The sequence below is a fragment of the Callithrix jacchus genome, chromosome 18 (assembly GCF_049354715.1).
Source record: "Callithrix jacchus isolate 240 chromosome 18, calJac240_pri, whole genome shotgun sequence".
Taxonomy (NCBI): Eukaryota; Metazoa; Chordata; class Mammalia; order Primates; family Cebidae; genus Callithrix; species Callithrix jacchus.
The window spans coordinates 53,211,581-53,225,189 of NC_133519.1; the positions used below are offsets into that span (position 1 = coordinate 53,211,581).

Consider the following 13,609-nt stretch of genomic DNA (forward strand, 5'->3'; position numbering starts at 1 on the left):
AAATTAATGTTTCCTATGGGCCACCTACCTTCCAAATTTGTGATTATAGTATAATTGCTTTTGTTGCTCTAAATACAAGCTTTCAAACTATTTAGAACTTAGCACTCATTACCAAAATTAGAGCTTGTGACAAGCTCCTCAGCTAATTTGTTTTTCAATTTCTACTTTATACCTTCTATCATGTGTGTTAATTTCTGTACTTTCTTAGTGTAGGTCTTTATTTTCTAACTTTGATAGGTTCTGAGGACTATTACATGAATCTCATTTATGTTTGCCAATCAGCCATCAGCTTTTAAGGGTTAGAAGAATTGACTCTTTTGGAAAACAAATATATGTAGAGTGTTCCAAGCCAAAGAAAAATGCGTGCAAAACTGTAAAAACAAAACAATAATATTTCAAGGTGGTAAAGCAGAGTCTAGCCTGCTGAGGCTGTATGGGAGATACGGAAACAATTATCCAGATCAGCTCAGGGTGTCATATCATTTGGATTCATTTTAGGACTGATGAAAACCCATAAAAGAGTTTTAAGGAAAGGAATGGTATAATTTGACTTCTAGTTTTGTTGGATTGTTTTCCTGGATGCTGTACTTTTTGTAGGCAAGAGGCGGCACAACGAGTCCAGGTAGTGTGAGAAAGTGTGGGGACTGAGAGAGAGTGATGACAGAGGAGGAGCAGAGCAGAAGGCAGTTTTGGAAAACATTTTGGTGTGGAAAGTACAGGTGATGTTACTAAATGTTGGGTGTGAAAAAGAGAGAGATCAAGAGACTCACATGTTTGTTTTTAATTGCTTTCTCACAAGAATGTAGGTAAATGGCAATACCATTTTGTAAAATGGTACTGACTGGAGAGAAAGCATTTTGAGAGGGATGTTGCAACTTTTCACTTGGACACATTATGGTTGAGTCGCCAATGGAAAATCAAGATTGGATATGTGAACTGTGGAGTTGGATATGCATCTAGCCAGGAGATATGTATTTGGGAGTATCAGCATATGAATGATGACACCAAATTGGATAAGAATACAGAATGAAAAGTGTAAGAGCTCAAGACGAAGCCCTGAAACATTACAACACTTAAATATAAGGCAGAAGGGGAATAGACAGAAAGAAAATGGGAGAGGGGGAAGGAGAGCTCAGAGAAACAGGAGAAAAAAATCTGGAATGTTTCCATAGACATAAAAAGAAGGAAATTATTAATGTAAAGGGAGTGTAACAGATTGTTTAATAAGTCATCCTGTCTGAATTCTAATTCCACCACTTGCTAAGCATGTATCTTTGGCCAACATAGCAAGTCTATTTGAAGCTTTGTGGACTCTTATTTGTAAAATGTTACAGTATTTACAACAGTTCTAATATTTCAAAGGATTGTTTTGGTTAGTAGACAAAATTATTTATAAACATTTATCACCATATTGCCTTATATAATAAAGTCAAGGAAATTATAATTTAATTACATTATTTTCATCATCTAAGTTACAAATGTTTCTAATTTAGTTTATTATGTTCAGTTGGGAAGTTGTGATGGATTTGGCAAGGTAGAGGCCAATGACAAGTGTAATAAAAATGGTTTTTAATGGAGTAGAAGAGACAGACCCTAAATAGAACCTGCCAATAAAAATAATTAGCAAGACGTTTAATACAGACTGTGGACATAACTGGTTCAAGAAATCTGGCTGTGCAGCAAGTAGCAAGTTTAGAATATTGCTTGAGGAAATTTACACTGAAGGGAGAATTAAACAAAAGATTGAAGACACCAGAGCAGATATAGCAAAGAGGGACACTGCAAAGATTGAACACATGACTTACATAGTTGCCCTGAGAAGATGTGAGGGGAAGAGATTCAGAGCTACTGGAGGTATTGTGCTTGAGTGGTACAGGACTGTTTTCAACTTTGTGACAGGAGATGGGAAGGAAAATGAGCAGTAAAGCGGGAAAATGGTAGAAGTTGATGGATTTTGAATTATGAGATATGGTCATCTGAGATTGAATTGTGTGTGGGTAAAGGAGGAGGAGGAGTATTAGGTAGAATAGAAAAGTTTTGAAATAGTCGCAGCTAAGAAAGAATGAGTACATTGTAGATGAAGGGCAGTGTCAAAGGTCCGGTTAGATTTGATTCATTCAAGATGTCGTAAACACCTATCATAGGACAGGAGAAAATGGTGAAAACACAAGCACAGGTCTACCTATCCAGAGATTTTATTCCAGTGTAAGAGAAGGAAAACAACAACAAAAAAGAGAAATAAGCTAAATATCCAAGTAATAAAAATATTTAAAATATATTTATGGATCACTATGTTCAAAGAAATAGAAAAGTCCAAAGATTGAGATAGAGAATAGGAGGGAAGGAACTGGGGACCTCTTTTACAAAGAAGTCATTTATGCAAAGGATGGTTGAAAGCCATTCATTATAATGATTCGGATATGTGCAACAGCTGAGGCAGCAAAGAACTTGACCTGTTTAATGAAATTCAAAGATCATAAAATCTGAATCCTGGATTTAGTGGAGAAGACAGACATTGGATAACACTGGAAGAGTAGGCATGAATCATAAAGAGTTTGAGTTTTATTCTAATTGAGAGGCTTATTTTAAGAGGATTATACATTTCTTTTCTGTGATGATAGGCAAATTTAGGTTTTATGAAGCCAGAAGCTTTTACAATTTTGAGGGGCCTTCATCAAAAAAGAACACAAAATTGTGGATATATCATTTAAATAGTCTTTCTAATTACCAGACATAAAATGAAAACCTAAAGGAGAGGAAGTTGGAGTGGTAGACATAGCAGTAGAAACTGAGGTAGAAAATGACTTTCTATTGCAAATTTTACAAATAAATGATCATATGAACACATAACTAGGAGTTTGCTAGTATAGTACAGGTCTCCAAATGTTAAATGAAGAAATATCAGTTTAGTATTTTTTTTTTTTTTTTTTTTTTTGAGACGGAGTTTCGCTCTTGTTACCCAGGCTGGAGTGCAATGGCGTGATCTTGGCTCACGGCAACCTCCGCCTCCTGGGTTCAGGCAATTCTCCTGCCTCAGCCTCCGGAGTAGCTGGGATTACAGGCACGCGCCATTATGCCCAGCTAATTTTTTTTTTTTTTTTTTTTAGTGGAGACAGGTTTCACCATGTTGACCAGGATGGTCTCGATCTCTTGACCTCGTGATCCACCTGCCTCGGCCTCCCAAAGTGCTGGGATTACAGGCGTGAGCCCCCGGACCCGGCCCTAGTATTCTTTTCAATTATTCTTCTCTCAGCCATGTGACAGAAAACTGCATACAGGTTCACAGACATCTGAGTACATTTCAACTGTCCTAAGAGGTCTCTTCTTTGGGGAAAGGTTTCCACAGAATTGTTGTTATAGAGCACTTAACCTAAATAAGATTTACAATTGTCAAGGAGTGTATACCTCATAGTGAAAAATTCATACTAACATTTCACATATCCAGTACTACGAGCTAGTGTTTTGAATTTTATATGAAGAAAAATATTTCTAATTCAGGGAGTGTCAGTTCACATTCTTCTCTAAATCACATTTCCTAAGTTATTACCTCTATATAAATATAGCAGTTGACTATACCCAATAATCAAGATCTTAGTTTTTCTATTTTTATTACCTGGATATTTAGCTTTTCACAATAAGATTACACAGAGAATTTATATAAAATTAGCACAACATAGGTAAATAAAAACACATACAAATAAAAGAATCACTATGTAAAAGATTGGCATAGACTTTTAGGAGAGAAATTCCAGTGATTCTCATTCAGTGTGATTTTTGCAAATAATCTGCAAAACTTGATATTAAAACAAACACAAAAGCAAATTTCTTTAGTTGTTATTTTGTGACATTACTTTAAATCTAATTTTGTAATTATCTATTAATACTTGAGGTTATGATGTGATGAAATTTCTTTTTGGTATGATTCTAATTTATGAATTCTAGCTTTTACTTTTCTAAGTTAGCAAGAAAGTGGGATTCTGAATAAGAAAAATAAGTTTTGGATACTATTTAATAATGTTGCTGATTTTTAAAAATTATAAACATGTAAGATAATTTTACACATTTCTTGTTTGAATCAGAATAATTATCAAATTTATTAAACATTGATATAAAGTATAGATATAATAAAAATTGTTATATGTTTATATAACAATTGTTATATAAACATATTATGTTACATAAATATTCAGGACACCTAGAATTTGCTTTTCCTTGTGATCTTGAAAATATATCTTAATTTGTTTTCTTTATTTGTAATATATTACATGATTTTTACATTTTTTCTAACTCCAAACATATTAGAAATGCTATTTTAAGTTCTGCTTCCTTGATCACATTAAACAAAAATACCAATTTTAGTTAATTTCTTAGTGCATACATCTTCCCTAATAAATATTTGATGAGAATTTACCTTCTTGTGATGTATATGTCAATCATCAAGAATTATAAACATGATGAGACCAGAGATTATTTGAAGGTTGTTTAGTTTCAGTTAAATAAAGGTATTCTTAACTCTGCAATTACAGAATTGTATCATCATTATTCTTGGGATACTCTGCAGCTCTATTATAAATTTAACTTTTTAATGTATTTCCATGGTGTTTTATGGTGTGTTTATTTCTTTTTAAAATTTTAATTTCTATATTTTTTGACGTTTAGAGTGTCCACATGCAGTATGGTTCCACGGATATATTGCATAGCAGTGAAATCTGTATTTTTAGTGTATTCGTCACCTAAATAGTGAACATTGTACCCATTATGTAATTTCTTATTCCTCACCCTCCTGCTATCCTCCCACCTTTCTAAGTCTCCAATGTCTATTACTCAGCACTCCCTCTCCATATGTACACATTATTTAGCTCCCATGTATAAGTGACAATATATGGGATTTTACATTCTGAATCTGAATTATTTCACCTAAAATACTTTTATGCATGTGGCTTTGAAGGCCTAATTTTATTTTATTTTTGTCTGAGTAGTATTCTATGGCATATTTATAAATATACATATACCACATATTTTTTCCTTTCATCTGTTGATAGACAATTAGTTTGATTCCATATTTTTGTTATTGTGAGTAGTGAGGCTATAAACATATGACCCTGGGTATCATTTTGATATAATTATTGATTTCCTTTGGGTAGATACACAGTAGTGGGCTTGCTGGGTAAAACATTAGTTCTGTTTTTAGTTCTTTGAGAACTGTCCACTCTGTTTTCCACAGAGGTTGTACTGATTTACATTCCTACCAACAGCATATAAGCATTCTTCTTTCTCTTCACTGTCAGCAACATTTGTTTGTGAGTGTTTGACAGTAACCATTCTGTGATACTGAGACTTCTTTCATGTTTCTTGGCCATTTTTATGTCTTGTTTTGCAAAATGTCTCATGTCCTTTGCCCACTTTTTTTCTCCTGTTCTTTCAGTTCTTTGTAGATTCTGCATATTAGTCCTTTCCCAGATTCATAGTTTGTAAATATTTTCTCCCATTCTGAGGCTGTTTACTCTGCTTGTTATTTCTTTTGTTGTGCAGAAGGTTTTGTTGTGCAAAGGCATTTGTCTATATTTCTTTTTATTGCACTTTTTTTAGAAGCCTTAGTTGTAAATTCTTTGCCTAGGCCAATGTCCAGAAGAGTTTGGCCATAGGTTTCTTGCATGATTTTCATGGTTTCAGGATTTGCATTAAATAATTTAATCCATTTGGGATTAATTTTTGTATGTGGTGAGAGATAGGAGGCCAGTTTCATTCTTCTGTGTGTGGCTATCCAAATTTCTTATTGCCATTGTCTTTTCCCCAGTGTACTTTTTGACTATTTTGTTGAAGGTCAGTTGGTTGCAGGTATGTGGCTTTATTTCCGTATTCTCTATTCTGTTCCATTTATCTATGTATCTATTTTTATACCAGTACCATAATGTTTTGGTTACTATAGGCTTGTAGTAGAATTTGAAGTCAGTTAAGGTGATACCCTTGCTTAGAATTTCTTTAGCTACTTGGGATCTTTTTGGTTTCATATGAATTTTAGAATAGTTTTTTCTAATTAATTCAAAGATGATGTTGGTATTTTCCTAGAAATTGCATTGGATGTATAGATGGTGTTGGGCAGTATTGCCATTTTAATAACATTGATTCTTCCATTCCATGTTCATGGGATGCTTTCCCTTTGTTTGTCTCCTCCACAATTTCTTTTCTTTTCTTCCCTTTTTTTTTTTTTTGAGACGGAGTTTCACTCTTGTTACCCAGGCTGGAGTGCAATGGCGCAATCTCGGATCACCGTAACCTCCACCTCCTGGGTTCAAGCAATTCTCCTGCCTCAGCCTCCCGAGTAGCTGGGATTACAGGCATGAGCCACCTTGCCCAGCTAATTTTTGTATTTTTAGTAGAGACAGGGTTTCACAGTGTTGTGTAGTTTTCGTAGCAAAGCTCTTTCACGCCCATGATTAATTGTATTATTAGGTATTTAACTTGTTTCATGGCTATTGGAAATGAGATGATTGAGTTCTGATTTGGTTCTCAGGTTGGCCTCTATTAGTGTATAGAAATGCTACCAATTTTGTATATCAATTTTGTATTCTGAAATTTTACCAAATTCATTTATATAATTTAGAAAAATTTTAGATTTTTCTAGGTATAAGATTATATTATCAGCAAACAGAGATAATTGGACTTCCTCATTTCCCTTATGGATGCCTTTTATTCCTTTCTCATGCCTGATTGCTCTGACTAGGACTTCCAGTACGATGTTGAGTAAAAGCAGAGAAACCAGGCACTGTTATCCTGTTCTAATTCTTATGTGGTGGGGGGACACTTTCAACTTTTCCCATTTAGTATAATGTTGGCTATACGTTTGTGATATATGCCTTTTATTTTGAGGTGTGTTCCTTCCATGACTAGTGTTTTGACTACTTTAATTATGAAGTAATGCTGAATTTTATCAAATGTTTTTTTGCATCTCTTGAAATCATCTAATTTTTTAAAAAAATTTGTTTATGTGGAGAATCACATTTATTGATTTGCGTGTGATGAGCCAACTTTCCATCCCTGGAAGAAAATCCACTTCATTGTGGTGTATTATCATTTTGATATGCTGTTGGTTTTGATTTGCTAGTATTTTATTTAGGATTTTGCATTTATTCTCAACAGGGATATTGGTCACTAGTTTATTTGTTTTGTTGTCTATGACTGGCTTCATAGAAGGAGTTAGAGAAGATTTTCTCCTCCTTGATTTGTTGGAGCCGTTTCAGTGGATTAGTACTGATTCTTCTTGTATGTCTGGTAGAAATTGGCCCTTAATCCTTCTTTTAGTGAGTTTTATTTATTTTCTTTTTTTTTTTTTTAACTGGGAGAGATTTTGTGACTGATTAAATCCCACTACTTGTTATTGGTGTTATTGGTCTGTTCAGGATTTATATTCCTTCCTTGTTCAGTCTTTGGAGGTTGTATGATTCTAATGAATTTATTCATTTTCTCTAGATTTTCTGGTGATTTTTTTTATGTCTGGTATCAATCGTAATGTCTCTATTTTTATTTTTACTTGTGTTTAATGGAACATTTCTTCTCTCTCTTAGTGGTGCTAGTGGTCTATTAATTGTGTTTATCTTTTCAAAACTAACTTTTTATTTCATTGCTTCTTGTATTGTTTGTTTGATCTCAATTTTATTTAGTTCTTCCATGATTTTTGTTATTTCTTTTCTTCTGCTAGTTTTGGGTTTGGTTTGTTCTGGTTTTTCTAGTTTCTTTATGTGAAAAGTTAGGTTAATTTATGACCTTTCTATATTTTTTATGAAGGCATTTCACACTCTAAATATTCCTATTAGCACTGCTTTTGCTATATCCCAAAGATTTTTGTATGTTGTGTCTCTATTTTCATTTTTTAAAAATTTCCATCTTAATTTTATCACTGACTAGAAGGTCAGTCATTTAATTTTGATGTGTATGGATAGTTTTTAAAATTCTGTGTGATATTGATTTCTAGTTATATTTCACCATCTTCTGAGAAGATACCTGATATTATTTCTAAATGTTAAAAATTTTTTGAGGCTTGCTTTGTGGCTGTAGCTTAGCATATGGTCTATTTTGAGAATGTTCCTGCACAGATGAGAAGAACATATATTCTGAGTTTGTTGGGCAGAATGTTCTTTAAATGTCTGTTAGGTCCATTTGTTCTAGAACTCAATTTAAGTATAACGTTTCTTTGTTTTTATTTTTGTCCAGTCAGTCTGTCTACTACAGTCATTGGTGGTGTGGAGGTTGCTCACCCTCATTATGTTGCTGTTTATCTTTCTACTTAGCTCTGGTAGTATTTGCTTTATGAATCTGGGTGCTGAAGTTTTAAGTACATACATATTTAGTATATCTTCTTGATTTCTTTATAGAAAGAACTTCATCTTTTTTTCTTTTGTTGATTTAAAGTCTTTCTTGTAAATAAATATAACCATACCAAATTCTTTTCTTTTCTGTTTGTACAAAATATCTGTTTCTGTACCTTTACCATGAATTTGTATAAGTTTCTCTCCTTCAGGTGGATTTTTTGGTAAGCAATATGTGGTTGCTTTCTGTTTTCTAAACTTGGTCCACAAATTTATATCTTTCAAATGGAATATTTAATCTATATAATGGGAAAGTTAACATTGACCTGTGAGGTTTTGTTCTTGTAATTATGTTAGTTGTTACCTAGCTGGTTTGCAGTCTCAACTGTGTAATTTTTTTTAATAAGACCTATGAGTTTTGTACTTTTGCATGTCTTTATGATGATGAGTACTGACCATCTGTTTCTATGGTCAGAACTCCTGGATCATTATTTGTGGGACCAATTCTTAAAGTGGATTTCTAGTGGCGATGAATTCCCTTAGTATTAGCTTTTCTTGGACATATTTTATGCATTCTTCATTCATGAAGCTTAATTTAGCAAAATACAAAATACATGTCTAACGGACTTTTTATTTTTCAAGAAATATAAAAGAATCTTCTTTTAAGAACTCCAAAAACAGGACACCAAATTTTCCTGGCTTGTGAAGTTTCTGCTCAGAAGTCCACTGTTAGTCTTATGAGATTTCCTTTATAGTCGATGCGATGCTTTTCTCTTGTTGATTTTATAATTTTTTTCCCATTCGCATTGACTTTAGATAGTCTGATGACTATGTTTGAAGTTCGTCTTGCAATACATCTTCCTGGCATTATATGAGTCTCTTGTATAGCGATGTCAATATCTCTAGCAAGAGGAGATAAATTTTCCTCAGATAGGTTTCCCAAACTTTTAACTTTTTTCTTTTCCCTCAGGAATATCTATAACTCTTAAGTTTTCTTACTGTTCAGAATTTTTCTCAAAACCTTTGCTCATTAAAAAAATCATTTGTTCTTAATTTTTGTCTGACAGGGTTAATTTGAAAGACCTGTCTTCAAGCTCTTAGAGCAAGTTTTTCTGCTTGACATAATATGTTATTAAATCTTTGAACTATATTTTGTAATTCAATGAATTTTTTATTTCCATAAGTTCTTTTTTAAAAAAATATTTTTAGTACATAATTTATTCATATATGAGTTTCCCCCCTAATTTCTTTGTGTTGCTTTTCATTTTTCTCTTGGACTCCACTGAGCTACTTTAAAATGAATATTTTAAATTATTTGTCTGGTATTTCAAAAATTTTATTTTGGTTAAGAGTCATTGCAGAAGAGTTAGTGTGATCCTTTGGGGATGTTGTGATACTCTGTTTTATCATACTTCCAGAAATGTTTCAGTATTTTCTTCTCATTCAGGGGGACTATCTCTTTTTCTTATTTTTGAGTGTAGTCTTCCATAGACAGGATTTCTTTCCCTTTGAGTATGTGATTATGATGTATGTTGTTTAGGGTTATTTGGTTTATGTTCTGGGTTCTTTCCGTGGTAACGGCTCTGTATGAGTTCTTTGGTTAGAGATAACTTTTGTGTGATGGTTTTCTTACTTGCTGGTTGTAGTAGTTATGTACTGGGTGTATGACAAGGCTTACGGCCTCCTGAAGGACTGGTATTCACGGAAAACTAACCTTGCTCTCCAGCGTCATGCCCTAGTGTCTGCAGATTTTGCATTGGGCTGTGCAGTTCAACATCCAGGACAGTAGGTGGCGCACAGGTAAGACCCAGCTGCAGCAGAAGCCGAAGAGTGTATGCTTGTCATTGTTGACGGGAGAAACTCTCTGTTGCCCCAGGCAATGGACTTATCCGTGACATGTACAGTGGTCTGAGGAGCTGGGGACAAAGCTGGGTGGATCTGAACCACTAAGCTCACCCTCGGATACTGCAAGGATGAGCACAAGCACCAGCCCTCCCAGGGGTGTCAGGAGAAGACCCTGGTGAGATGCCCCGAGGTGTCTGCAGTGTGGGACGCAGCTGCCCCAGTTCCATGGCCTGGGCAGGCAGGGCCTGATCCACTTACCTGTCACAGTCCCAGTGGCCACTACACTCAGATTGGCCAGGCACCATTTTCTATCTCCAGGTGGCAATAGAAATGACAGCGATGACAGGCTTTTGCCCTGCAGTTCCCTGTCAAAATGGCTTCTATGTGGAGCCACCTCCCTCAGCCGCAAACACACAGCATTTCAGCTCTCCTGCTCTCTCCTGCAGGAACACTGCTGCTATGTGTAAAGAGCGGGAGGGGCTTTGTCATTCCTGAAAGCCTGGTTTCACTGGGCACATCACCAGTGGGGGTGCAGCCACCCTTGATACTTCTAGAATGTCTGTCCTCCGGTGTGTCTGCATCGGTTTCCTTTGCGAGTGACCACAGCTATGTCCACTGGATTGGGAGCAGGGGAGCTGTCCCTCCTCTACATCCGTGCCCAAGCAGGGGGGCCACCTGGCTCCTGGTATTTATCTATTCTCCTCCGTTGCAGAGCCAAGCACAGCGCCTGTGTGTCTGCTGGAAGCGGTGTAGTCACTTTTAGCCCACAAGCAGGTTGCTCTTGCACACAGGAAAGTGAATACTACAGTCTTCTTTGTCACAAGGGGTGTCCCTTTGTTGAACTGCATTCTCCCTTCCTTTCCATTAGGAACAGCACTCTCTGATGGTTAAATCTTCTCTGGGAATGCTGTAGCTCCCTGGGTCCAGCCAGCTATATGTGACTGCCACATCCAAGCAGGTGCCAGGGAATATCTGTGCGGCTCTGGGGTTATGGAGACACAGGGCCGAGGTTCCCGGGTAGGATACAGTCCCCATGTGAGTGCACTACAAGCATGAAACCTACCGCTGTAGCTCAGGTCCAAGGAGAAGGCAAATGACTCTGTTCAAGCTAGTAGTTTGGTGCACTGCCCTCCAGAAGTTCTGAAATCTCCACTCACACAAGTGTGTGTTCACAAGGGCAGAGGAGCTCTCTCACAGCTTGGATGCACATTCTGAGCTGCAGGGAGCCCAGAAGACTCCTACCAACACTTTCTATGAAGTCCCACAGGATCCTAATCAACCTTTGCCAGGCTCTTGCTTCTATTTTTTTCCCTTCTTTGACTTCATAACACGATTTCTCTTCTATGCTCCAGCACCCTGTGTTTGATATTTTTCAAGTTATGATCATTTACCTGTAAGTTTGGTTCTTCTCTCTGAGGAGAACTGGTGTCCAAACTCCTTAGTCAGCCATCTTGTTTTCAAAAGCCCCAATTCTGGTTTATGTATGCAACTTTAAAACTGTAGTCTCAGTCTTTTCTTTAATATGAGAGAGCAATTTCATACTTTCAGTAAAAACATATAACATTAAATTTCATAAATGTCAGTGAGTAGAACTAGATTCATCATAAATAAGTTGAATTTACAAATTAATTTTTAGAACGGGTACATTTAATACCATAACATTTCTCATAAAGTTCCATTTCAATTTAGACAGCATATAAAACATAATCTGTGGCATTCTTTTCAGGGAAAAGGATTTATTTGATGCCCCTCTGTATGCATGACCCAACATCAACCTCACAACCTCATTGTGGCCCATGTAATCTTTATTTTGGCAATGATTAATTATATATATTATTATGAAATTATTTTATCTTTTTTAAGAAAGAGAATGCAGACTTCCTAAAATAGATGGACAATTAGTTCCTGATCCCAAGAATGACCAGTTTAAAGTTGGAGAGGTGGTGAAATTCTCCTGCAAACCAGGATTTACCAGAGTTGGACCTAATTCAGTTCAGTGCTACCACTTTGGATTGTCCCCTCAACTCCCAATATGTAAAGGTGAATGTTTATCTTACAATTGCTGAAACAAGAATTAAAACTTTGAATAGTTCTAATTCTTAATTTTGTTTGGGCTTCTATCATCTGTAATCTAACGAATTAAGTCAAAGATTCGCCCGTGTAGGGTATGTATTGGAACTGAATACCTGAGGTTCGGTTACTTAAGTTAATCTCCATTGTTTCTTGAACGAGGTGCTGGAAGTATTCCTAGGCACATAGGTGTTGTCTGTCTTCGTCTATGTTATGTTTATGTTTCTGTAAAGGAATAACTGAGGCTGGATGATTGATAAAAAAGTTTTATTTGGTTCACTGTTCTCATGGCTATAAAATTCAAGATTGGGCATCTGCATTCAGTGAGAGTCACAGACTGCTGGTAGAAGGGGAAGAGGAGCTAGTGTGTGCAGAGAACACATGATGAGAGAGGAAGCAAGAGAGAACAGGCAGGTGACAGGCTCTTTTTAAGAACCAAGTCTTGCAGGATCTAATAGAGTGAGAACCATCCCTGAGTGGGGTGATTCATCTGTTCATGGGAGATCCATACCTATGACCCAAATATCTCCCATTAGGCCCCACCTGAAACATCGGGGATGAGTTTCACCACGGTGTTGGAGGGGGCAAACATCTAAACCATAGCAGTGGCTGACAATGCAGGGAATTCTTTGTTAATTTTCATTTTGCCTGCAATGTCATCATCCACATTGAACAGTTTGTGTAGTGTGTGCTGTAACTTAAGTTTCATTGAGTGTGTCTAAACAGTATTTAAGCAGCTTATCTTAAATTCAATTACTTGTATTGATTAGTCCAATTTAAAATACCTCGTTCAAATGCTTGCCTCAGTTATGATGCTTTTGCAAAATGTTATAATAAAATGTTTCCATGAAATGTAAAAATTAACATGATTTTCTTAACCCCATTTGCTAATTGGTTTTCTTGCATCTTTAAAGTATCTAGAAAACTCAGCATACTTTAACATTTTAATATGACTTCAATAGGACAATTTAGTTAATGTAATACAGTATGAACACCATTCTTGATTGCTTAGGATGCTATAATAAGTTATGTAATGAAGAATACATAAACAAAAGAAGAAAGTCTCTCCATTTTACTGGATTTTTATATTGTAAAACAGACAAGTGAATCATTATTTACATAGTATTTTTACTATAGAGCACGTACAACCATGTGGTCCACCTCCTGAACTTCTCAATGGGGATGTTAAAGGAACAAAGAAAGAAGAATATGGACACAGTGAAGTGGTGGAATATTACTGCAATCCCAGATTTCTAATGAAGGGGCCTAATAAAATTCAATGTGTTGATGGAGAGTGGACAGCATTGCCAATGTGTATTGGTAATGTATAAAATATTAATATATAAACTTGTCAAAACTTTGGTGCTTTGTATGTAAAACACATAAAT

At 35.6% G+C, this 13,609-nt stretch overlaps 1 protein-coding gene across 2 annotated transcripts in view; it reads left to right on the forward strand.

Moving 5' to 3' along the window:
- The window catches only part of CFH (complement factor H), an 81,230-nt gene that overhangs the window by 42,842 nt on the left and 24,779 nt on the right, over positions 1-13,609 (forward strand). The window contains exons 12-13 of one of the 2 annotated variants that reach the window (XM_008985135.5): positions 12,015-12,191; positions 13,359-13,541. In XM_008985135.5, the coding sequence (XP_008983383.4) occupies positions 12,015-12,191; positions 13,359-13,541 (360 nt within the window). Of the gene's footprint in view, positions 1-799; positions 4,589-12,014; positions 12,192-13,358; positions 13,542-13,609 lie in introns of those variants that run through there. The other variant, XM_008985138.5, reaches the window with a different exon arrangement.